The sequence below is a fragment of the Bos indicus x Bos taurus genome, chromosome 21, assembly GCF_003369695.1.
Source record: "Bos indicus x Bos taurus breed Angus x Brahman F1 hybrid chromosome 21, Bos_hybrid_MaternalHap_v2.0, whole genome shotgun sequence".
Taxonomy (NCBI): domain Eukaryota; kingdom Metazoa; phylum Chordata; class Mammalia; order Artiodactyla; family Bovidae; genus Bos; species Bos indicus x Bos taurus.
The window spans coordinates 60,164,529-60,190,731 of record NC_040096.1 but is presented as its reverse complement, the minus strand read 5'-3'; the positions used below and the strand labels follow the sequence as shown (position 1 = coordinate 60,190,731).

The 26,203-nt window shown below is 51.4% G+C and overlaps 1 protein-coding gene across 2 annotated transcripts in view; it reads left to right on the top strand.

The window, feature by feature from the left end:
• The window catches only part of SYNE3 (spectrin repeat containing nuclear envelope family member 3), a 106,966-nt gene that overhangs the window by 40,521 nt on the left and 40,242 nt on the right, over window positions 1-26,203 (top strand). For both annotated transcript variants that reach the window (XM_027520927.1, XM_027520926.1), the window contains exons 2-6: window positions 6,658-6,815; window positions 12,376-12,548; window positions 13,817-14,126; window positions 22,676-22,837; window positions 25,007-25,354. In XM_027520927.1, the coding sequence (XP_027376728.1) occupies window positions 6,672-6,815; window positions 12,376-12,548; window positions 13,817-14,126; window positions 22,676-22,837; window positions 25,007-25,354 (1,137 nt within the window). In that variant the 5' untranslated portion in view covers window positions 6,658-6,671. The remainder of the gene's footprint in view (window positions 1-6,657; window positions 6,816-12,375; window positions 12,549-13,816; window positions 14,127-22,675; window positions 22,838-25,006; window positions 25,355-26,203) is intronic.

Here is a 26,203-nt window from a genome sequence, read left to right as displayed (position 1 = left end):
TGCCTGTGGGTGGCTTAACCAGCTAACTGTGCCTGCTGGCCTCTGTGGCTCCTGCAGCTGCTGGTTGTAGCCTTGGAGCATCTAAGACTGTGGTTGGCAAACTAGCCCATGGGCCATATTTGGCTGATGGTCTGTTTTGGTGTGGTGAACGTGAAATGGGCTTCTTCTTCTTTTTTTTTTTTTTTGCTGCGCTGGGTCTTCACTGAGGCATGTGGGCTTCAGTAGTTGCAGTGTGTGGGCTTTGTTGCCCCACGGCGTGTGGGATCTTAGTTCCCTGACCAGGGATCGAACCCACATCCCCTGCATTGGAAGGTGGATTCTTAACCGCTGGACCACCAGGGAAATCCCAAGAGTCTTACATTTTTTGCTGCTGCTAAGTCACTTCAGTCGTGTCCGACTCTGTGCGACCCCATAGACGGCAGCCTACCAGGCTTCCCCATTCCTGGGATTCTCCAGGCAAGAACACTGGAGTGGGTTGCCATTTTCTTCTCCAATGCATGGAAGTGAAAAGTGAAAGTGAAGTCGCTCAGTCGTGTCCAACTCTTAACGACCCCATGGACTGCAGCCCACCAGGCTCCTCCATCCATGGGATTTTCCAGGCAAGAGTACTGGAGTGGGGTGCCATTGCCTTCTCTGTTACATTTTTTAGGGGCTGTAAAATCAAAGAAGAATATGTAGCAGAGACTGTATGTGGCCTGCAGAGTCTAAAGATATTTACTACCTGATCCTTTACGAAAGAACCCCACCCCCTATATAAAAGGTGGACATGCATGGGTGCTAAGTCGCTTCCAGGCTTCTCTGTCTATGGAATTCTCTAGGCTAGAATACTGGAGTGGGTTGCCATGTCTTCCTCCAGGGCATCTTCCTGACCCAGGGACCGAACCCGTGTCTCCTGCATTGCAGACAGATTCTTTACTGTTGAACCACCAGGGAAGCCCAATATAAAAGGTCCCTAGGACCATCTCCCAGAGAAGGCAATGGCACCCCACTCCAGTACTCTTGCCTGGCAAATTCCATGGACCGAGGAGCCTGGTAGGCTGCAGTCCATGGGGTCGCTAGGAGTTGGACATGACTGAGCGACTTCACTTTCACTTTTTACTTTCATGCATTGGAGAAGGACATGGCAACCCACTCCAGTGTTCTTGCCTGGAGAATCCCAGGGACGGGGGAGCCTGATGGGCTGCCGTCTCTGGGGTCGCACAGAGTTGGACACCACTGAAACGACTTAGCAGCAGCAGCAGCAGCAGGATCATCTCCTTCAGAGCTTACATGTAGCCCTGGGAGTTTAAGGCAGGCCTTGCAGTTTATCTTGGCTTGCCTTAGAGGGGCCAAATGCTGGAAGGGGTGCTGGCTGAGGAGGGGCTCCGTGGTTGGAGAGGGGAGCCAGAGCCCAGAGCAGGCTGACAGTCTGAGAGTGGAAGCTGGTCCCTAGACCCAGCTCAGAGCTGGACTTGGCATGGCTCATGGAGACCTTAGTAATATGAACCCTTCCAACCCACAACCTCAGAGACCCTTTGTTCAGTACTCAGGTGTGCAGATGGGGACACTGAGGCCCAGAGTCAGACTTACGTGCTCAGGGTCAGTGTGCAGATTCCAAGCCCAGGGCCATCTCCTACCTTCCCTGCCGCATTTTGGAAGCCTTCTCGCCCTGCACAGCCCAGGTCTATGGGCCATTTCCTTGGCTTCTTTGCTTCTTCAGTCGACATTAGTGAAGGGCTGGTAACTGGGTTCACTAGCACTGGGGTGCAGAGGTGGAGAGGCGGCAAGAGTGGAGGCAGCCTGCCCAGAAAGTGTAGCTTGCGACCACAGATGCTCTGGGGCCCTGCGCCTGAAGGCAAGGCTCTGGGGAGGGGCCTGCTTCTAGCAGAGGGAGCAGAGGACAGTCTTGGTCTTGGCTGTGTCAGAGAGGAGGGAAGAACCGCAAGTTTGCCCTGGGGTTGCTGTGAGGCGATACAGTAGGAAGCAAGGCTGGAAACAGGATCAGGCTCAGGGCTTGGGGGTCGGTTGGAAGACCACACCTCACTGTAACTCGTAAACAGGGCACGGATCAGCTGACGTGGTGTTTCGGGAAGCCCCCTCTGGTTCCCACCAGGAGGGATGGGGGCTGGGCAGAACCTTATTGGAGTCCACTGAGGTCACAGAGGGAAAAGTCCATGACCTTCCTGGTGAGGAAGGTCTTCTTGGTCCATGAACCAATTGTGAGTGGGTTTTTCTGGAGCTGCACATTTACTTTTCAAGTTTAAAATTTTATTTTTAATTTACTTTAAAAAAAATAATTTCGGGGCTTCCCTGGTGTTCCAGCGGCTAAGACTCCATGCTCCCAAAGCAGGGGGCCAGGTGTGTTCCCTGGTCAGGGAACTAGATCCCACATGCTGCAACTAAGACCCGGCAGAGCCAAATAAATAATTAATAAAGAAACAATAATTTGAATTAATTAAGTATTTTTGGCCACTCTGGGTCTTCGTTGCTTTGCTCGGGCTTTCTCTAGTTGCTCCGAGAGGGGGCTACTCTTCGTTGCGATGCGAGGGCTTCTCATGGCGGTGGGTTCCCTTGTTGCAGCTCGCAGGCTCTAGGCACATGGGTTTCAGTAGCTGTGGTTCACGGGCTTAGATGCTCCGAGGCATGTGGAATCTAACCAGACCAGGGTTTGAACCCGTGTCCCCTGCATTGACAGTCAGATTCTTAGCCACTGTGCCACCAGGGAAGTCCAGTCTTAAACTTTTAAATTTCCGTAAGGAAATAGGCTGTCCTTCCTGTCAGCCGTGAGAAGGCTTGCAGCAGGATTCTTACCCAAGTCCATGGACTGATGGAAGGCAACAGATTGAATTACTGCTGACCTCTGACTGAGGCAGTTTCTTCAGTTGCACAGGAGGCCAAGCCAAAACCAAGCCCACTCTGCTAATAGCCTGGCTGTACTTTGTCACATATATTTTTATGTTGCATTGCGATCATTGTAGATATCTCGAAATGTAGTTTATGCCCATCACTATTTCAAAAGCCTGGTAGTTATTAGGCCCATTGTTATTAGATCTTGTGATTTAGTGTGTTGATAAGATTGTGTGTGTGTGATGAATTTGATTTTTAGTATTTTTTTTTTTTTAGTATTTTATAATAATTATTTTTTCTTTGTGAATTCTGTTTATTTAATGTCTTTATTATTTTGGCTGCACTACTCAGCTTGAGGGATCTTAGTTCCCCAACCAGGGATTGAACCCAGGCCCTCAACAGTGAAAGCGTGAAGTCCTAACCACTGGACTGCCAGGAAATTCCTGCTTTTCAGTATTTTGTTGACTACATTTTAATATGATTGGTTTCCTTGTAATTCTAGCTTTTAGTCTCAGCGTTTAAAGCCTTCATTATGAGAAGGGGTGCACAGTAACAGTCCATCCCTCTCGCCTCAAATCCTCAACCTGGCTGCAGCCCTTACACATGTTCAAATGTAACTTTTCTTCTGGAAACTTCCTGGGGCAGGGATGGTGCCCACTTATTTGCTCCCTAGATTGTAGCATCAAGCCTAGCTAGGGGCATGTGCTTAATTCCTGTGTGTTTCATTGACCTGGAATGAAGTGGTTTGGCAGAACCGGCCAACAGACCCTGGTCTCTTGAACTCTGCCTGCAGCTTCACCAAGCTTACCATTAGTGATCCCCCATCCGAGGTTAGAAGCCCGCCTCTGAGACTGGTTCGTGGGTCTGGGGCCCCTCTGCTCCCTGCCCGACCCTGCTGGACCCCTAGTGTACTATGCGACGTGTTTCCAGGTCTCCAAACCACCACGCCTCCCAGGCCCCAGGCATTTCCAACTGGAAGAAGCAGTCTCCAAAACCACAGTGCCCTGTGGTGCTTAGAGCTTCCCTGTGCCTTGTCATCCGAAACTCTGGGAGCTTGCTTCTGCTCCTCCCATTCATCGCTTTGTAAACACATAAAAGCTGAGCTTTTGGAAGCCAGTCAAGTCACACATCAGACAAGAGATTAAAGCCACAATGAACCAATTTAAACGCCTGCACATTCTAATGTGCTTTTCAAAGGAAGCTTTCAGAGGCAGGGGGTGGCTGCAGGGAACGTATTAAGTTGTTAGAAAAACATCAAAACAGCTCTGAAGGAGAAACAACAGGTTGGGAGACTGAGCTCTGGGAGCCCAGGTCCCAGAGGGAAGCCCACCCTGGGCCCCCCACTGCCTTCCCCTTGTCCAGCGTGCATCTTGCCCTCTGATGGCAGAGCTCCCAGTGCAGGGCCGGGGTGGGGCAGGATGCCCAGATTCCCAGTTAACCCCTGTTGAACAACCAACTGATGATTGAGAAACAACAAACAATTCAGCCAATGTTAAGGAATTTCTTTTTTTTTTTTCATTTTAATGATTGCCTTTCTGGAAAATTCACAAAGTGCCTGAGAAGAAAAATAAGGAAACAGAAAAGCTTCCAACTGTGATTCCACCAACCAGACAATGGTCCTTAACCACATGGCCTCCACGGACAGCATGCTGGGAGCAAAGAGGCCTGAGGTCACGTGGGATGTGGCTTCTGCCACTTGCCCACACCCCTCTCTCCAGTTCATCACGTGGACATTGTTTTTTGTCTGTTTGAGCTGCATTGTGAGGCTGTGGGTATCTTAGTTCCCTGACCAGTGATCAATCCCGTGCCCCCTGCGGTGGAAGCGTGGTGTCCTAACCACTGGATCACCAGGGAATGGGCTTTGTAATGATGAGACTTAACCAGCCTTTTCTAGGCATAATCTTTTGTGGTTTTGGTCTTTTTGTTTGTTGTTATTTTTTACTTTTTTAGCCACGCCGTGCAGCATGTGGGATTTTAGTTCTGAAACCAGGGATCAAACCCACGCTCCCTGCAGTGGAAGCAAGGCCCACCAGGGAAGTCCCTTTGTTTTTATTAGCTGTAGACCCAGGGCTCGGTCGTGCCTGACTCTTTGCAATGGACTATAGCCCGACAGGCACCTCTGTCCATGGGACAACCCGGGCGAGGATACTGGAGTGGGTTGCCATTTCCTCCTCCAGGGGATCTTCCCGACCCAGGGATTGAACCCACATCTCCTGTGTCTCCTGCATTGGGAGGCGAGTTTCTTACCACTAGTGCCACCTGGGAAGCCCTTTGAGCCAGGGCTGCTAAAGATAAATTTTGTTGCATTTTTTTTATATTATCATTAGAGCCTAAGCACTCTCCATCACAAATTCATTTCAAGCTTACTTTTTGTTGGCCGCATAATATTCTGAAGTACAAGTATGTGATACTTCCCTTAATTATTCCTGTTGCTGGGCATCTGGGTTGTTCCTAGTTTTGTCTGGCCATTTTAACAAATACTGTGGTTGGTGTGGGGTGCATGACAGTTTATGCCAAGGCAGGGCTGTTTCAACATTGATGGAGGCTTTACTCTGTGCAAGGCATTGTGGAAGAGTGGAGGATAAGCTAGACACAATCCTTTCACCTAAGATGCAGATATAAATAACTAATCCGAAGTGGGTTATAGTTGCCATAAGCAGACAACTAGAACTGAAACACAGAAGAGTTTTTCCTGGGCTTAATGGGATTTTAAGAAAATTACAGGAGAAAAATCTGAAACTTTGTATCCACAGCTAGAAGGTAAGAGAGGAGGGGGCAGGATGGCAAAGGGATTGGTTTAGCCGGGAAGACCTCTGCCCAGGGGCGGGTGTCCCTGAAGGCAATGGGTCTCAGCTCAAAGGCAAAGTCAGTGGGTTGTCAGTGGCTGCCAGGTATAGGTTGTGTATGCTGTTTTGTGCTCAGTCAACTGAGCCTGAGTCGTGCCTGACTCTTTGTGACCCCATGGACTGTAGCCTGCCAGGCTCCTCTGTCCATGGATTTTCCAGGGAAGCATACTGGAGTGGGTTGCCGTGCCCTCCTCCAGGGGATCTTCCCGACCCAGCGATTGAACCTTCATCTCCTGAGTCTCCTGCATTGGCAGGCAGAGTCTTTATCACTGCGCCCCCTGGGGAAACCCCAGGTGGTTATGTAGGTCAGTGAAAGTGCTTAGCCAGTATCTGCCTGGGACCCAGGTTGGTGAAGCAGTAGAAGTAACAAGACACCAGGCTTGCAGGGGGTCCCCGGCCTGAGATGCTCATTCCAGCTGAGGTTTAGGGGCTGGCGTCAGCCTGGCCGATGCCAAAAAATTGTGTTTTTTTTTTTAGTTTGAGGGTTTTGATCCATTCCAATCAAGATTCAGTATCTGTCACAGACATCTCAGCCTGTGCATGTTTTAGGACCGGCTTTTGAAAGGGTTTCAAACCAAAGAGAAGAGAGTGGCTCCTGAGTCCCACGGTAGCATCAGAGGGGCGCAGGGAAGCTAGGACAGAGTCTTTGCCAACCCAACACACTGGGCCTGCTCTCCCTGCCCAGGCCCTCCCGAGAGGCCAGACCTGTTTTTCCTTCTCGGATCATTTTGTGTCCTGTGGCTCTTTGACAAACACAATTGCCTCTGGCTGTGTCACCAGTGTCAAGCATCAGAGCATCAGGAAGGGGTTGGGGGTTGGGGGTCTGGGCCCACCCCCAGGGTCAGCCTCCCTTATCCTTGCCCACTGCCCATCAGCCAGCCAGGGCCCCTCCACAGCACCCCCTTCCCCCCTGCCTCCCTGTTCCCCCCACCCCGCCCCCAAGCACTCTCACCTGTCTGTCTGATCTCACCTGTCCTGTCTTCAGCCCCCGCAGGTGCCATGACTCAGCAGCCCCAGGAGGGCTTCGACAGGAGTGTGGAGGATGCCCGCCGGTGGATGAGGGCCGTGCAGGAGCGGCTGCAGATCAATGACAACACCCAGGGGCCCCGCACGGCGCTGGAGGCCAGGCTGCGGGAGACCGAGGTATGCGGAGGCTGTGGCCTCGATAACCCTGCGGCCTTGGCCTTGTCCCTCCGTCTCAGGCCTCAGGTTACCCACTGGTCTGAGAAGTGGACAGACCAGTGTTTCTCAAACTCTGCTGTCTTGGAGTCTCTGAGGTTTAAGTGCAGGTTCTCAGCCACGAGGTGGACGTGACATTTCTGACACACTCCTGCCGAGGGTCCTAGGATCGCGCTTTCATTGTAAGGCTCCAGAGGCCACTCTCTGGCTTGCCTGTCCTGCCAGGAGGCCCCATGCAGCCAGGTGGTCTCTGCCCCTAGCTGGCCCCGGCCCTGCTTCCCACCCCGTCTTTGCTTCCCTCTGCCTGAGGTCCCTGCCTTGGCTCTTCTCGGGCTGGAGTCCGGCTCTACCCACCACCTGGCACAAGGCAGAGATTGGGAAGGCCAGGGTTGAAGGGAGGGGGCAAGCCTGGTGGGGAGAGGAGTTGGCAGCCAAAGTCCCTTCCCTTGTCAGTCTCGGTCTTTGTCATCATTATCACATCATTATCACCGATTGTCGTTTATCAATGGGTGCCTCTGCCAGGTCAGTGGGAGAAGGGCGGTGACGTTCATTCAGCTGCTATTAAGTGCTCGAGCCTGTGCTGTCAGCTTTCACCTTTAGCTTCCCAGAAGCCCCGAGATTGTGATGTAGTGTCCCCACTTTTCAATAATGAAATGGATCCCTAGACACAGCGATGGGCCAGAATGAAAGGAATTGCTCTTGTCAGGGCTTGAACCCAGGGCTGAGTTCAGAGCATCACTGGCCATCTCCATGTAGGAGCCTGGACCAGTGGAAGGGATGCAGCACACGCTATGCTTGGGTTTATGGCCTCACAGGGACAGGTATACATGTAGTCTAGCAGCCACACAAGTATGGAAGAGGTACGTCCCTAACATGGGTTCATGATACTATTCTCCTCCTCTGCAACCTTCCGTGGCTCCCCATTGCCCACCAGAGAAAAGCCAGCTCCACCTGACATCAAAGGTCCTCCACCATCTATCTACACGACCCTATTCTCTAGCCTCAGCTTCCCCTGCCAGCCCACCTCCCAGGCACCCATCCTCTCCTGTTGGCAGGAAGCCTAGATTCCCTGCCACCAAGCCTTGGTGCGTGCTGTCGCCTCTGCTTGGAATCCCTTCGTTTGGGTCTGAGTGTGCAATGTGAAGTGAAACGCCTGCCACCTTGCCCACGAGTCTCTTCTGACCCTCTCCCCCAGCCCCAGTCCCAGCTCCTGATGCTCCCTGTCTGTGAACAGCCCTGCACGGCACTTGCTGTCTTAGCACGCTATCCCTTTGCACCTTGCATGGTTTGGGGGCAGCTCATCACCCCGTGGTGGTGGGTCAGGCTTAGTTAGGTGAAGGCAAAGGTGATCCTTACGGAAGGGCTGTTGGCAAGGGCAAGTGAACGGGCCCCGGAAGCCTCAGGAGCACTTCCATCGGGTGAAACCCTGAACATTGGGCCAGGAGCCTAGGTGGAAGGAGCCGCATCCTGGGCACCCCACCCTGTGCTCTCCCACGGGGCTCAGACCCCCTCGGTGACAGTGCTGCCTCCTCATGAAGGCTTCTTGGATTGCCCACACCCCTCCTTGGAGCTCCACTTTTGTGGTCTTTTATGGCTCTTTTATAGTCGTCTGTGCTCTTGTCTACAGACCCCACCACAGCCTGCAAGCACTGGGTCATGTTTGTTTTCATCCTGGATTCTAGAACCCATCACATTGCTCAGTATAGTACCCATCCTAGTACTCGGCATAGAACTTAGCATAGTACCCACCATAGTACTCAGCACAGTACTCAGGAGAGTGCCCATCATAGTACTCAGCATAGCACCCAGCATAGTACTCAGCATTAGTACTCAGGGGAATGCCCGTCTGGCCTTGACTGCATAGAGGGAAAGCCCTCACTACATTCCCCCAGCTTTCCTGACCTGCTTCTCCTCTCACTGAGCTTTTTCCTCCACCCAGCCCCACCTAACTGTTGCCCTCACCTGGCTCCTTTGAATCAGAATTGCTTTGCGGCTGCAGTTCTGTGATGCCATCCCAGCTGGCTCGAGTCTCTTGGCAAGCTCTCCTGGACTTCGTCCTTGCTGGGGATGGGCTGTGGAAGAACCGCACACCAGCCAAAGAGCAGAATCACTGGGCAGCGAAGGAAGTGGAATCTGCTTCTCAAAAGCTGTTTCAGCTCAGCCCCAGCCTCTGGTCCCCAGGCCCGCAGCAGACCTGCCTCTGGCTGATATTCTGGTTTGGGGCCAGAGGTTTCTGCATCAGGCCAGGTGGGGCTTGTGAGCTGCCAGCCTTTGTGACCAGCTCCACTCTCTTTGGCAGGAGGCAACAGGCAAACCCCCCTGCAAAGGGCAGTGAATCTTGAGGTCTCCCACGTCCGCCTGGTCCAGCCTGTACCTCCCTGGCCAGAAATCGGAGGGCAAAGGTCCAGAGGCCTGGGGCAGTTCACATGCTCAGGACACTGGACATTGGGGGAGGGGCCCTTGACCTCACGGGGCCTTTCGAGGCTTGGCTGGTTCCTTCTGGTGTAGCAGAGATTGAACTTCGCTTCTTCCCCAAGCTGCTCGTTCTCTTCATTCACAGAGCTGGGTTCTGACTGAGCTTAAATTGGGCAGCAGCTGTAGAGGGGGCCTCATGAAGTGCTGCAGAGAATGGTTCTCTGCAGAGAAGTGTCTGCGGGTTCCCAGCACCCCGCTGGTAAAACTGGAATCACTATGGTGCCCATCTTGCCAGCTTAGGAGTGGATGTCCGGTCTCCACAGCTCTGGGTGTCAGAAACGTCAGATTCTTTTTTTTTTTTTCTAATTTATTTTTGGCTGTGCTGGGCCTTCATTGCTGCACATGGTCTTTCTCTAGATGCGGTGAGCACTTCACTGCGGTGCTTGGTCTTCTCACTGTGTGTGGGTCTAGAGTGTGCAGGACTCGGTAGTTGCGGCCCATGGGCTCAGTTGCCCCCCAGCACAGAAAAATCAGATTCTTAATTATTATTATTATTTCTAATCAAAATAGGTCTCCCTGGTTGACAAGATATTCATCCTCCGCCACCCTGTGGGAGCCCTGCTCCCGAGTGGTGTGGAATGTTCTGGGCAGGGGTTGGGTGATGATCTTACTTAGTCCAGAACATTCCATGGTGACCTTGGAGCCGCCAGTCACTATGGTGTCTCTGTCTTCCCCTTTGCTGTTCGCTGCTGAGCGGGACTTGGGGATCCCTGTTGGGTGTTTGCTGCCCCCATTACCTTCTGGACCTGCAAATCCTGCTGCTCCGCCTGGCTCCTAAACCCCAAACATAAGCTGTTTCCTTCTTTTGAGGAATCTCCCCATTCTTCACCCTGCAGATCCCAACCCCACCCCACTCAGAGCACACAGACACAGCCCTTGGAAGGAGCTTGCTTAATCTCACTCTTTGTTAATACCTGTAGGCGGGGAAGCCCTCTGTACTCTAATGATCGTTATCATCATCATCATTAACCATTCTCATGTGAAAGTCACTCAGTCGTGTCCAACTCTTGGCGACCCCATGGACTATACAGTCCATGGAATTCTCTAGGCCAGCACACTGGAGTGGGTAGCCTTTCCCTTCTCCAGTGGATCTTCCCAACCCAGGGATTGAACCGGGGTCTCCTACATCGCAGGCAGATTCTTTACCAACTGAGTTTATCAGGGAAGTCTCATATTAAGTAACAAAAAGGATTGGGATCATTGCCCATTTGCACATGCATATGCATAATTCAGTTCAGTCACTCGGTCTTGTTTGACTCTTTACGATCCCGTGGACTGCAGTACGCCAGGCTTCCCTGTCCTCCACCATCTCCCGGAGCTTGCTCAAACACATGTCCATCGAGTCGGTGATGCCATCCAACCATCTCATCCTCTGTGGTCCCCTTCTCCTCCTGTCTTCAATCTTTCCCAGCATCAGGCTCTTTTCTAATAAGTTGGATCTTTGCATCAGGTGGCCAAAGGACTGGAGCTTCAGCTTCAGCATCAGTCCTTCCAGTGAACATTCAGGGTTGATTTCCTTTAGGATTGAGTGGTTTCATCTCTTTGCTGTCCAAGGGACTCTCAAGAGTCTTCTCATAATTGCTCAACGGTTCATAAAAGTATACTCAAGTATCAATGATCTAATTAATAGTGTTTTTAAAAAGTAATTTTATAACCCTATGAAGTGGACAAAGCAGGGTGTTGTTATCACCATCTCAGAGTGATTGAGTGACCTGCCTGGGGCCTCACGGCTATCAGTGGGGCAGCATGGTACAAGGCAGGAGGCCCTCCCCAACCCCACCCACAGGGAGGGCTCAGATGGGCCAGCCCACTGGGACATCAGTCTGAGAAATCCAGTTGCCAGCCTCAGGGAGACAGGCTGGGGAACAGCTGGAGCTTTAGGCAAAGGCTGTGCTGTCAGCAAATACAATCAAAAGGCAGGTAAAAGGTAGCAGTAACAGTGAACAGCTGTGGGGAGTGATGGAGTATCCAGTGTGGGCCAGGCCATGTGCTAATGGCTCTCCTATCATACAGGTTACCACAACCCTGGGTAGCGTAACCATTGTCTCCCCCCATTTCACAGCCCTACCAAAGGTCACACAGGTAGCCGTAGAATTGGAGTCCAGTTGTGTTTTGACTACAGGGGCCAGGCTTTATTTGCCAAACAGCTGGAATAATAACAATGAGTAATGACAGTAGCTGATGCTGATCAGAGTTGTACTATTTGCTAGATGTTGTGTGTCAGCCTTAGTCCTCCAAAAAAGCCAAGGCCAAGATGACATTAAATGTGCAAGAAGTTTAAGAGGGAATCATCTGTGAGAGAAAATGAGGCGGGAACCCGGGAGGCTGGGAGGGACCAGGTCAGTCCAGTGCAGGTCTGACCCCGAGTCCAGGAGGACAGGAGCTTCTTAGGCTGCCCTGCGAGTCTAAGGGAGTTTGGTAAGACCGTGGGGCATCCTGAGCCCATCCGAGGAGCCCAGGGTCCCCTAGGGACAGGCCTGCCCTCACGTTCCTATTTGTGGTCACTGGTGGCAGCAGCTGAGGGACTGAGGCCTTGGTGCCAGCTCTAAAGTCAGAAATAATTCTGGAGTCTCAACAGGGGGCCCTGGCCAAGCCTGCTCTGGGCAGTAGACCTGAGAGGCAGATTCTCACGGCCCCGCATCCTGGGACATGCACTTTGGGTGCATTTTCTCAGTGAAGTCTGAAAAAAAAATTCTGAGAGCTGAGTATGACTATACTCCCACTTTACAGACAAGAAAACCAAGTTCAGGGAGACAGTGACACTTGTCTGGATTTACACAGCTGAAAATAGGCCAGCCTTGGAAGGAAAAGAACTTCTATCATCAGACAGCTCTGGCCGGTTCTGTGCTAATTAATCTCCATCACAGCTCGCTCTCACCCAGACCCCTCAGCAGGCTGCCCAAGGTCACGGGAGAAGGGGCAGGGGCTGTGATTCGAACCCCAGCTCCTTTGGTCTCCATGTCCTGCCTCTTTCTGCATCATGCCACCATCTTCCCAAGGCTCTGGCTGTTGTCGTGTTGTCTAACTACTGGCTTCGTGTCCACAACAGAAAATATGCCAGCTGGAGCCAGAGGGCCGTGTGAAGGTGGATGTGGTGCTGCAGGCAGCCGAAGCCCTTTTGGCATGCTGCCACGAGGACCAGAAGACCGAGATCCTGGCTCGGCTGAGAGACATCAAGGCCCAGTGGGAGGAGACGGTCACCCACATGGTCCACTGTCACAGGTAGGGCGGCCGGGGCCCTGCCAGGCCTTCATCTGCAGGCCTGCTGCCGGCCTGCCATGCCCACCCCTGTGCTGGCCTGGGGCTCCCTGCCCGAGCGACAGCTCTCAGGTCCAGGGATGGCTGGGAACAGGATGCTCTCTTGGGATGTCAGCCAGCCTGCCTGCCTCTTTCTAATTATAATCGGGCTTAATGATAATAATAGACAGTGGGAGCCCATCGTGTTTTGCCCACAGTGAGTTCTTAGGAGCCTTGCCTGGTGTGCGCCCTCCAGCAGAAGGGGCCGAATGGCCCCGGGGGGAAGAAGCCCTGTTGCCTTGTTAGCACTTTAGTCCAGATTTTCTCTTTGTACCAGGCAGCCTGGTGGGGGTGGGCTCTGACCTGAGGTTGCTTTTTGCTCTGCTGGTTACTTGCTGTGTGGCTTCGGGAAAGCTCCTTGACCTCTCTGAGCCTCATGCGTCTCATCTGGACAATGGATATCATTAAGTGTTTCTTAAAGAAAGTTATTAGGAGGATGGCGGGAGATACAAATGTCAAGAGCCAGGCGCAGCCCTCGGCATGCAGGAGGTCTTTGATGGGCAGAAGCTACCAGCATCCTCTCCATCTTAATAAAATCAGAATGAGTGGACTGGGAGGACTTCCGTGCTTTCTGCTTTTCAAGCTCTTTCACTGGAATTCCAAAGTGGCTGGATGTTGGCTGCACCAACAGCCCATCTCCATGTTACAGATGGGAAACTGAGGCGGGTGCAGAGGCCGGGTGAGGCAGAGTTCGTGATGTGCCTGGGAGCCACACACAGGCCCCCAGCCCTCTGTCACTGAGCAGTGACGAGCCCACAGATTCTATTTCCTCTGCAAATGATGATATACACACACTCCCCATGGCAGCCTTCTTGGGACAGCTAGTGGGCACCCATGTAGTAGGAGACGGGGTGGCTATGTGCGGAGTCCAAACACCAGAGAGAGTGACTGGAGGACACTGCATCACTAATGGGAGTTTCGGGCTCGGATTTGGGGTTCTGGTGGCCAAGGGCATCAGCAGGCTGGGGGTTCTCAGAACAGGTCTGGAATCTGAGCTACCCCAGTGGTCAGCCCCATGGGGCTTGCTTCCCAGACAGGAGGGTCTTGTCTAGTAGATCTAGGGTGAGGCCTGAGAGGGTGTTCTTGTGCCCCCCACCCACAACCCTCCTGTACCGGGGAGGGGGCAGTGGTACGGACTCCCCGCCCTGAGCCAGGTGGGGGATGCTCACGGCGCCCGTGGCTTCCGCCCGCAGCCGGATCGAGTGGGTGTGGCTGCACTGGAGCGAGTACCTGCTGGCCCGGGATGAGTTCTACCGCTGGTTTCAGAAGATGACGGTGGCGCTCGCGCCCCCCGTGGAGCTGCAGTCCAGCCTGAAGGAGAAGCAGTGGCAGCTGAGCCACGCCCAGGTGCTGCTGCGCAACGCGGACCACCAGGCGGTGCTCCTGGACCGGCTGCTGGAGGAGGCGGCCTCCCTGTTCAACAGGATCGGGGACCCCAGCGTGGACGAAGATGCCCAGCAGCGGATGAAGGCTGAGTATGACGCCGTGAAGGCCAAAGCCCAGGTGGGTGAGAGTGATGGGCTGTCTTCACCCATCCATCCGTTTATCCCATCTACCCATCCAGCCACTCATTTGCTCTCTAAACATCTATCCTTCCACCTATCCAACATCTACTATCAACCTACCACCTCCCATCCATCCATCTCCCTACCCTCCTATCCATGTTTACCCACTCACTACCTATCTCCCCACTAAACTCCCAAAGCTCCCATTCACTGTCTACCCACTCACCACTGCATCCGCTTACCTACCCAACCTTCCATCTACCCACCCTCTTTTTCACCCATCAGTTTACAAACTCGTCCATCTACCTTCCCACTGACCTAACCAGATCTCCTATTCCTCTATACAGCCACTTAATCACTCAGCCACTGGTCTGTTCATTCACCTGCTCATCAACCCACCCTTGTGCTCTTCACGCACTCATGTACGCATCCATTTCTCCACCACCCACTGTCCGCCCTTCACCCACGTACGTGCTGTCTGCTTGTCACCTGTCTCTTCACCCCCATCAATCTTCCCCCTACCCATCCACCCAGCCCTCCACCATCCATCCGCCCACTGCCACATTATCTACCATCCAGATGGCCAGTGTTGCTCATGCTTAATACACATGTGGGTACTTAGTATGTGGGTGTTGACTGACTGATGGACGGTGAGCTTCACTTCCGCCTGTCTCTCCTCTCCTCTTCCTCCCTCTCTCCTCTTTTCTTTAGTCCTTCTTCTTTGCTCTCTTTCTCTTCCCACAATCCCTCTGTTCACTCTTTGTCCCTATCTCTCATCTCATGCTTTTTTTAAAAAAATTAATTTATTCATTTTAATTGGAGACTAATTACTTTACAATATTGTAGTGGTTTTTGCCATATGTTGAGATGAATCAGCCATGGGTGTACATGTGTCCCCCATTTGGAAACCCCCACCCACCTCCCTCCCCATCGCATCCCTCAGGGTTGTCCCAGAGCACCGGCTTTAAGTGCCCTGTTTCATGCATCCAACTTGGACTGGTCTTACCTCATTCTTGCCTTGGTTTAAACCGTTCATTGAGTTATTATGTTCAATTTTGTTTCAAGAAATTCTGTTTGGTTTTGTATTATGTCTGTTCTTTGTTCCATTGTCCCTTTTCCTTTAAACTTTGCACTCCACCCAGATAAGGATCGGAGAAGGCAGTGGCACCCCACTGCAGTACTCTTGCCTGGAAAATCCCATGGACGGAGGAGCCTGGTAGGCTCCAGTCCATGGGGTCGCTAAGAGTCGGGCACGACTGAGCGACTTCACTTTCACTTTTCACTTTCCTGCATTGGAGAAGGAAATGGCAACCCACTCCAGTGTTCTTGCCTGGAGAATCCCAGGGACAGAGGAGCCTAGTGGGCTGCCATCTGTGGGGTTGCACAGAGTCGGACACGACTGAAGCGACTTAGCAGCAGCAGCAGCAGCAGCAGATAAGGATGCTATCTGTAGGCATTCTAAGCATGCATATTTTACAGTCATCAGGCTGCTCAGGTAGCTGAAGTTCAAGCCCGATGCTTCTGTCTGTCTGGTCTCCTAACATGGTGGATTGTTTCTGTGGGGGCTTCGTAATTCTGAGCTCTGAGCTCATCCTATTTGAACCCCATCTGCAGAACCCCGTGGCTGGGTCTGGCACTCAGAGAACTTGTGTTTGTTCCAGCCAGGGTGCTGTGGGAACTTACCTTCAGGATTTCTGTTTTCATGTCACTAAATTGTCTTGGGGGTCCCTAAATCAAGTGGGTTCTCTGCACTTGAAGCCCCAGCAAAAATGGTGCAGAGGCTCCTGGCTGCATACTCTGAAAGGTAAATGTTTCTTCCTTTGCTTTCTTAGACAGAGCCCAGGCCGAAAGACATGTGCTTCTTTCCTGGATTGTGCTGGTGGGAAGGTTTTTTCTCTAGTCACCCTTTGACAGAGGGGGAGCCTCTGAGGGTTCTGCCTTTGGGCAGTGGTCTCCACCCTCCGGGACCCAGAGTCTTACCTCTTCCCGCAACCTGAGCAACCAAGGAGATGTCAAGCACACTTGTGAGTTTAGTAACCTGTTTTCTGGAGCACCTTTCCATCTGGTCCACGGGAAATCGCTTACCTTGGCATGTGGGGGGTGTGTGTGTGTGGTTCTGCATTTAAAACACACCTGCTACATTTTATCCAGCATTTCTGGCTGTGGTAGAAGGGTATTCAGGCTTCTAGTCTCCTGTGTTGCTGGAGCTGGAAGTCTCCTGGGTCCTTCAAGTTATGGGAGATGGTTCTATAATAAGCCCAGATCTGGGAATTTGCGAGCAGGAATAGGATGCTAGCCTCTGAATGCTTGGGGAGGGACCTGGGTTCCAGGCAGGCTCTGCTGCTTCCCAGCTGTGTGGCCCCAGGGCCGCTCACCCTGAATGAGGGTGCATCTGAGCTCTTTGAAGGCTGGAGAACATTTTCCCAGCATAAAGGATGACATCTGCTCTCAGTAGCTATGATAAAAAAAATAGCCACAACAATGGTGTCTGCCGCACAGCAGGTGCTGGGAGCCATTCACTCAATGAATGAGAACCCTGCCCCTGCAGCTTGGAGGCTTGGAGGACAGGCAGGTGGGTGGAGCTTGTCTCTAGGAAATGTTACCAGTTGGCCCTCCCTCACCGCATCCAAGTGCCTAGAGCCAGCCTAACAGCAATCCTCTCTCCAGGTCTGCCCCGCAGGCCCAGGCAAGGAAGATGCCTGCGCATGGCCTCCTTGCTGTGACTTTACAGGAAACAGGTTCTTGTGTCAATCAACAGAGAGCTACTCATGCAGGAATCGGAAAGTGGCTTTGTGTGTGTGCGTGTGCGTGTGTGTGTACACGTGTGTGTGGAAGGGACATACTTGGGGCACCCATGAGCACCAATTCTGAAAAATGATCACCTCAGAGGTTCTCATCGTCCCTCCAGGGGACTCTCCCGCCATCGGATCCCCCCCCCCCAAAAAAAAAAAAAAATCAAAGAAAGCACAGCTCTTATTGGCGATCGCTTCCTTTTCTAAGTCCCTTCGTGTCTTTGACCTCACTTGCTAAGATCATGGCATCTGATCCCATCACTCCATGGGAAATAGATGGGGAAACAGTGGAAACAGTGTTAGACTTTATTTTTTGGGGCTCCAAAATCACTGGAGATGGTGATTGCAGCCATGAAATTAAAAGACGCTTACTCCTTGGAAGGAAAGTTATGACCAACCTAGATAGCATAGTGAAAAGCAGAGATATTACTTTGCCACCAAAAGTCCATCTAGTCAAGGCTATGGTTTTTCCAGTGGTCATGTATGGATGTGAGAGTTAGACTGTGAAGAAGGCTGAGCGCTGGAGAATTGATGCTTTTGAACTGTGGTGTTGGAGAAGACTCTTGAGAGTCCCTTGGACTGCAAGGAGGTCCAACCAGTCCATTCTGAAGGAGATCAGCCCTGGGATTTCTTTGGAAGGAATGACGCTAAAGCTGAAACTCCAGTACTTTGGCCACCTCATGTGAAGAGTTGACTCATTGGAAAAGACTCTGATGCTGGGAGGGATTGGGGGCAGGAGGAGAAGGGGACGACAGAGGATGAGATGGCTGGATGGCATCACTGACTCGATGGACGTGAGTCTGAGTGAACTCCCGGAGTTGGTGATGGACAGGGAGGCCTGGCGTGCTGCGATTCATGGGGTCGCAAAGAGTCGGACGCGACTGAGCGACTGAACTGAACTGACTGATCCTCTCTGTCTTCTTATGTAGTAAATAGAGAAGGTGTGTGTGATTGGGACCCCTTTTTCTAACTTAAAAAATAATCCACAGATAAACAGCAAGGTCCTACTGTATAACGCAGGGAACTATATTCAATATCCTGTGATAAACCATAATGGAAAAGAGCATGAAAGCGAATGTATATATCTGTATAACTGAATCACTTTGCTGTGGAGCAGAAATGAACACAAAGTTGTAAATCAACTATAATAAAAAAAATTTTTTTTAATAATTTAAGGGTGGGATACCACTGGCCCTTAGAAAGAACTAGAAGTCCTGGCGACTTCCTACATGGGCTCCTCCTTTGGTGGAACCCCAGGTCCTGGATGAGCTGCTGCACCTGTGCCCATCAGAGGAGAGTGGAGGGGAGCAGCTGGAACTCTTGTGGGTCAGGCTCAGAAAGTGGAAGCAGTGGTACACAGGAGGTTTTGAGTTCCTGGATGAGGGAGCAGGTTTTTTCCCCAAGGGTTTTCCCAAGGCAGAGCCCAGCTGGCAGCCTCCTGGGCTAGGAGTGTGGGGGCTCTGCCTTGTAAGGATGGGGTTGGGGTGGCGTAGGGGGAGCTGCCGCCTTGGCTGAAGCGCTTGGAGTTGCCAGATGAACTGATGAATTCTGACCTTAATGTGGAAACTGGGGGGTGGGAGGGGGTGTTGCAGGATGATTGGACCCCATGAAAGAAAGCAGTTTGGTTTGGACTTTGGGGCTGTTGGCTGAAGCTCACAGATGCTTGATTTTCTCTTTCTGGATGTCAGAAGTTTGGGAGCTCTGTTGTAACTCATGGAAGCCCAGGTAGCTCTTGGAAGGGGGCTGGGATGGGGATGGCAAACGTGGAGCTGTTTCTTGTCTGTCCCAGAGCAGGCTGCAGAAGGTTGAAAGGTGCTGGGTGGGGAGGAGCCAGAGCCGGCCCCTGCAGAGCCTCTGAGGTTATATTCAAGCTGTCATGTGAATGTGCATTTTGCTGGAGAACAACCATAGTATCCATTGGATTCTGGATGGCGCCGTGACCTTCAGAAGACAGAAGCTACAGAGAGGGGCAAACTTTTGCAACACCCTTACAAGGTTCCTCATTAGTAAAATAGGGAGTAGCCTTCCCACATCCCCTGACATCAGCCTCCCAGGCATACCCCATACCGGGCCTTCAGCCCCAGACAAAAGGAGAACACTCTGGCTCCATCCTATGCAGGGTGGGGGACGTTGCATGTCCAGTAGCCCTGAGGTTCTTGGTGACCCGGATGCCTCCTAGTCACCTGCTCTCTGCACATTTGATGAAGGCCTCACCTTATGTTAAAGGCAGATGAGAAAGCCACCCTGAGGAGGCAACTGAAATCCTCCTACCCCAGTGACGAGAGCCGTGCAGGGATCCCTAGAGGTCCAGGCCTATTCTCAGGGTGGGCAGGGTCCCTGGGATAGTGTCTTAGCCTGCTTGGGCCAGACAGAAAAGTACAGCATAGACAGAGCAGCTTTAAAAGCAGGAATCTCTTTCTCACAGTTCTGGAGACTGGGAGGCTGAAACTCAAGGTGTCAGCAGATTCGGTTCCCACTGAGGAGTCTCTTCTTGACTTGCGGACATCTGCCTTCTCGCCGTGTCCTCACAAAGTGGAGAGGGAGGTGTCTGCAAGCCCTCTGATATCTGTTCTTATAGAGGCACTAATCCCATGGCGAGGACCCCACCCTCATGACTTCCTCTGATCCCGATTACTTCCCAAAGGCCCTACCTCCAGATATCATCACTTTGAGGGTTAGGGCTTCAACAGGTGAATTTGGGGAAGCTGCATCTCAGTCCATCGGAAATACCGTATGTATTACTTTTATTTATTTATTTACTTCTGGCCGCCCTGGGTCTTCATTGCTGCTCATGGGCTTTCTCTCGGTGTGTGGGCTTCTCCCGTTGCCAAGCATGGGCTCTAGGGCACACAGGCTTCAGTAGTTGTGGCACATGGGCTTAGTTGCCCCACTGCATTTCTGGAATCTTCCCAGACCAGTGATCAAACCCGTGTCCCCTGCATTGGCAGACAGATCCTTAACCACTGGACCACCAGGGAAGTCCTATTAACATCTCAGCTTTCACCAAGGAGTTCTTTCCATCATTTCTTCTGCTAGTTAACAGGCCATTATCTTTGCCTCTAAAAATCCAGTTTTGACTTCTGATATGTTAATTAGCAAGGCCTCTGGTGTTGGTAGGGACAGGACCACAGAAGCATGGTAGGGGCCACTCTGGACTGGGGCCTTTGAGACCACCCTGTGGCATGGGGTGGATTCTTGACCAAGACAAAGGGCTGAGCCCGGGGATGAGCAATGGCACAGTCAGCCGAGAGCAACTGAAAGTCAGGAACGGACAGAGCAGGCTGGTTGCCAGGAGGCGGGGCCTTCTTGTTTACTTTGCCAGTGGTTTTCAATCCAGTGATTCTGTTTTCGGAGGGCCAGGCAAATAGTAGCATCCGCCTCCTCCCTGCCTCCCGGGGCAGGGGCCCTGTTTGGCATCTCGGCCAGGAATCAGGGCCCTTCCTGCAGCTCTTTGCAGAGGCGTGATTGCACGCTGCCCTTGTTAATTGGTTGGGTTTTGACATTCCTGACGACTCTGCCCACACAGATGGGTTAATTGTTGGGTCTAATGAGAGGAGGTGGAGTGCTCTCTCATTTGTCAGGCACATTCCTCCGACGTGGCCTGCCGGGCCGCAGCTGAATTGTGTTCTGTGATCTTGTTCTGCCTGGCATGGAGCGCGGCTGGATGCCTGCCCTACTCGGCCGCGTTCCTCTCTGAGCGCCTGCTCACCATCACAGAGGCTTTTGTTTACTCTGGATTTCCCCGAGCGCCAGCACCTCGTCCTTCACACACGCAAAGCCACCAGCCGGCACTTTTCTTGGACAGTTGGCTTCGGTACATTTATCACCGTCAGCGTCAACCAGGGGCCCAGCCTTTATTCTCTGCTTAGTATTCTTGACCCACTTTGTTTTATAAATGAATCTTCCCGTGGAGGGAGGAAGCTGGGAAGGATGCTGGTGGATGCACATAACCCCGGGAGGAGGAGGAGCCAGCGAGGGAGACCTGAAAGAGCCAGTCACCGTGCCTCGGTCCACTTTCGGAATTCGAGCAGCCCCACGTTTCCCATCCACCAAGCGCTAATGTTGAAGTTCTGAGCCTCACTCCCATAAGAGAATTTTCAGCTCTTTACTGAAAGACTTGGTCTTGTACCTTGATTTCCCCATCCCTGAAATGGGGAGATTATTTCTCACTTGCTATGGTAGTTGCAAAGGTTTAAATGGGCCTTCCCAGGCGGTGCTAGTGGTAAGGAACTCGCCTACCAACACAGGAGATGCAAGATGGGTTCCATCCCTGAGTCAGGAAGAGCCCCTGGAGTAGGAATTGGCTACCCACTCCAACATTCTTGCCTGGAAAAATTCCATGGGCAGAGGAGCCTGATGGGCTACAGTCCATGGGGCTGCAAAGAATCATGTATGACTGAGCATACACATAGCCATGCTTAAATAGCTAGAGACTATCTTAATAAAACATATTTTTAAAAATGGTTTAAATGAATCAGTATTTCTAGATTTGGTGAGGAGCTTCTCCACGGGAGGTGAAGGCACATACAGATAGCCAGGGAGGTTATTCAAATCCACGTGTCTATCTACCCTTCCCAGTTGAGAATTGTTGACTTAGCATCATAGAAGGTCAGGACCTTCCTGAACTCGGCCTGGCCCCATGGCTGAGAGCTGAGGTCAGCAAACTATGGCACGTGGGCTCAAGCCAGCCTAATGCCTGATATTTTTATGATCTGTGAACCAAAAAGAGTTTTTATAAAGTAAAACAGAATATTTCATAAATTGTGAAAATGGTAGAAAGTTCAAACTTTAGTGTTCATTATTCATTTGACTGGAATACAACCCTTCTTTATGGACTTGCCTGTGGTTTCTTGTGTCCGACAAAGTAACTAGCACATAAATGGTTGAGAAGTTGCAACAGAAATCATGTGGCAGGCAAACCCCGGGGTATCTACCATCTCCCAGAGAGAAAGAGTCTGCCACCGTCTGGGCCTGCGCAGTGATTTTGGAGTCTGAAGCTTGCAGTAGTGATCATGTACACAGAGGTCTTAGGGCAGCGCCGGTGCCTTGGGAAGTGCTCGGGTGGTAGTGATATGTAGTTGTTGCTGTTCAGTTGCTCAGTCGTGTCCGACTCTGTGACCCATGGACTGCAGCCCGCCAGGCTTCCCTGTCCTTCACTGTCTCCCAGAATTTGCTCAGATTCATGTCCCTTGTGTCGGAGATGCCATCCAACCATCTCATCTCCTGTCACCCCCCTTCTCCTCTTGCTGTCAATCATTCCTAGCATCAGGGGTCTCATCTTCTGTCACCCCCCTCTCCTCTTGCTGTCAATCATTCCTAGCATCAGGGGTCTCATCTCCTGTCACCCCCCTCTCCTCTTGCTGTCAATCATTCCTAGCATCAGGGGTCTCATCTCCTGTCACCCCCCTCTCCTCTTGCTGTCAATCATTCCTAGCATCAGGGGCTTTGCATGTAATTGTTGCCACGGCTGCATTCCGAGGACGTGGCAGGGAAAAGACCCAGCTGTGTGGTTGACAGACCCAACGTTGACATGCTGTGCTCTGCAAAGCCAAGAGTGTCTTGGCTGTTAGCTAATAAGGCAGAGAAGAGTGTCTGGGATCTTTGTGTCCAGTGAAGGGGTTGAGGGTCGGTTGCATCACATGCTCCCTACACACACACACACACACACACACACACACACACACAGAGTCAGGCCTGGGAGGCCAAGGACAGCCTGGGCTGGGGACCCTGGTGACCCGCTTCTCCCCTCCCACAGGACAGAGTGGACTTTCTGGAGCAGGTGACCCGTGAGCATGAGTGTTTCCAGGCGAGCGTGGACGAGTTCCAGTTGTGGCTGAAGGCGGTGGTGGAGCGGGTGGATGGCTGCATGGGGCGGAAGTGCCGGCTGAGCACCCAGGACCGTCTCTTGGCGCTGCAGGTAACCCCGCGCGAGTCTCTGCTGGAGGAGGGAGGGATGCTCAGGGCTGGTGGGTCTCTGTTAGGGTTTATTTACTAGGATGGGGCCGGGAGGGAGGGGAGCCCAGGAGATACAACCATCCCCACATACAGGCCCGGAATGAGGATAAGCATGGGATCTGGTATAGAATGTGTCTGGGGCTTCAGCTGCTTTATGGAAATCTCTGAGCCAGCAGGATGTTTAGACACCAAGACCGCGACAGCATGGTCTCACATGGGGACATCTGGCCATGGAGATGTCTTTGGCTGTCACAGCTGGGGGCAGGAGTGCCCCTGGCATCTGGTGGATGGAGGCCAAAGATGTTGCTAAACACCCTGCAATGCACCGGACAGCCCCCGGCAGCAAAGCGTTATCTGACCTCACATGTCAGTATGTGAGCATAAGAAACCCTGGCGTAGGCATGGAAATTGCAGTGGGGAGAAGCTGCGTCCACTCTGGCCTCCCTGACTTCCATGACCTCAAATGTGCTCTGACGCCCACTGTAAAGTGAGTGGGGAGATTCTCTTCTATAATGCCAGGACCACTTTATAATTTTTGCCACAGTTCTACAGCATCTGTACCGTTTATTTGGTTTTCTCCAGGCAAGAATACTGGAGTGGGTTGCCATTTCCTACTTCAGGGGATCTTCCCAACCTAGTCATCAAACCCACGTCTCACATGTCTCCTGCAATGGCAGACAGGTTCTTTACCACTCTGCCACCCGGGAAGCACGTACAAAGGCGTATTTGTCAGTAAAAAGGAATAAAGTGCTGTTATACAGGCCAACATAGAAGAATCTAAAAACAGTATACTGAGTGAAAGAAGCCAGTTTCAAAAATTAACTTACTCTATGATTTCAAATAGATGAAGTTCTAGAATCTTCTGGCATGTTAGACGTGCTCTGTATTTTGATAACAAAGTGAACTTCAAGGGCATGTGTATTTCTCAAAACTCTTTGAACAGTAACACTCAGGAGCTGCATAGATTTCCTCAGCTTACAGCGTGGCTGTGTTTGAACGAGCCCATCATTAGTTGAAAATATTGTAAGCTGAAAATGCATTTAGTATACCTTGCCTACGAAGCACCATAGCTTAGCCCAGCCTACCTTAAGTGTGCTTAGAACATTGCCATTCACCCAAACCCTTCTAACATGAAGCCTGTTTTATGATCGTGTTGAATATCTCAAGTAATTTATTGAATGCTATAGTGAAAGTGAAAAAGATTGGTTTACACTCATTGCCACTGCCCAGCATCATGAAAGAGCATCATGCTACTTATCACTAGTGTGGGAAAGGATCAAAATTCAAAGTGAGATTTCTGCTGAATGCATATTACTCTCATGCCATCGTAAAGTCAAAAAATCGTTAAGTCGAACCATTTTAACTCAGAGACTGCCTGTATTTTACTCCATGTAAATTACACTTCAATAAAAGGTGAAAAAAAGATTTTGAAGGTATTTTCAAGTAAACCAGACTTAAAAGTGTTTATTTAGGAAGTTTTATAAAAGTGTTTATATTTTTAAAGTTAAAAGTTGATGAACATTTATTTTGAATGAGAGGTTATATCATTGTTATGAATGAAATACCAGTTCTCATTCATAATTAGTAGATAACTATACAAATACATGTAATGACGCCAGATGGGGTCATTAGGTTCTATTTAGGTCTGTACTTTTGCCAGCTGAAGGCTCCAAGCCTGAGGCTGCCTCTGTCTTTGTTAAAAATGAAGATTAGGGACTTCACAGCAGGTCCGTTGGTTAAAGATTCCACACTCCCAATGCAGGAGGCATGGGTTCCATCCCTGTTCAGTGAATGAAGATCCTGCATCCTGCATGGTGTAGTCAAAAATTAATACGTAAAAATTTAAAATAAAATAGAAAGGAAGATTAACAAATGTCAGAGAGTGTTGAAAACAGAGAAGTACCCAACAGAGACTTTCCCTTTGACTTAATCAAATAGCTTGTAAATGACATGGGAAGGGAATTACATCCTTCATGTTATACAGGCAGGCAGTCCACCCCTTGGAAAGGTGCCCAGGCCCCAGCCCAGCAGTAGGAATTAGCACTTGGCATGATGTTCCCAGGGGCTTGGGAAACGCGGCAAATGTTTCCTTTTCCCCTCATGTTTTTTCCTCATCCTCTCCCCGCTCTAGGGCATTGCCAATGATTTTCCTAAGGGTGAGGAGTCCCTGAAGAGGCTGGAGGAGCAGGCCGTGGGGGTCACCCAGAACACCTCTCCTCTGGGTGCAGAGAAGATCACCAGAGACCTGGAGGAGATGCGGGACGTCCTGGAGAAGCTGCGTGGGCTCTGGGAGGAGGAGCAGGGAAGGTTGCGGGACCTGGTCAAGTCCAAGGGAGCCTGCGAGCAGCAGAGGGGGCAGCTGGAGGCCGAGCTGACAGAGTTCAGGAAGGACCTTCAGAGGCTGGCGGAGGAGGGCCTGGGGACCACGGCCAAGGCTGCGACCGAGGATGAGCTGGTGGCCCGCTGGAGACTCTACTTGGTAAGCAGAGTTTGGCGACACCACGGGGCGATCCAGGTGCTGTGTGTGCCTCAAGGCATCCCCACTTGGAGCTCCTCCATGTAGTGGAAAGATCATGCTACGTCTCAAGCACACTTGCTCTGGTTTTCTTGATTTTGGATCATCTAAGTTCCGAGTATAGTAGGCAAGTTGAGTGCTTGTACCCATTTTCCAGATGAGGAAACTGAGACCTAGAGATATTTTTTTTTTCCCTCTCAACACCCCCAAGATGACATAGTAAATTGGTGGGTAAATAAGAGGTGTATTGACTCCAAGTTTGCCATTTCCATCCCTAATAGTGGGATATGGGGGGGACACTTTCTGAGCACAGAGCAGGGACTATGACATCAAGGGAAGGCTCTCAGTGTAGGGAAGATGAGGTACGGACACAGCAGGATTTCTGAAGAGGCCGAGCAGACGATGCCTGTCCTGGGGAGGGTGGAGTGGGTTCCAACCCAAACACGGCATCCAATCAGAGCACCCTCCCCCTGTGCACACCCACCCTCGTGCACACTCGTGAGAGGTTTGGCTTGAGGACAGAAATTTTTCAAGTAAGGATTGCCACCACTCCTTTCTTTCCTTATTACATCAGCAGGCTAGCTCGTCAGTTCCGTTAGGAGAAATACCTAAAAGAAAAGCCCTCGGGCCTTACCTCCACTCCACACTGTTCTGTTTTTTTCTCTCCCTTCTAATGTTGCTCATGCGCAGAAATATTTGTGTGTAGATAGAAACAAGGTACACACACACACCGTAGCGCCAGTCAGCCTTGCAGGAGACCAGATTCACCTCGAGGGTCAACTTGGTGCCATGGTGGGAATTCCATCCTCTGTG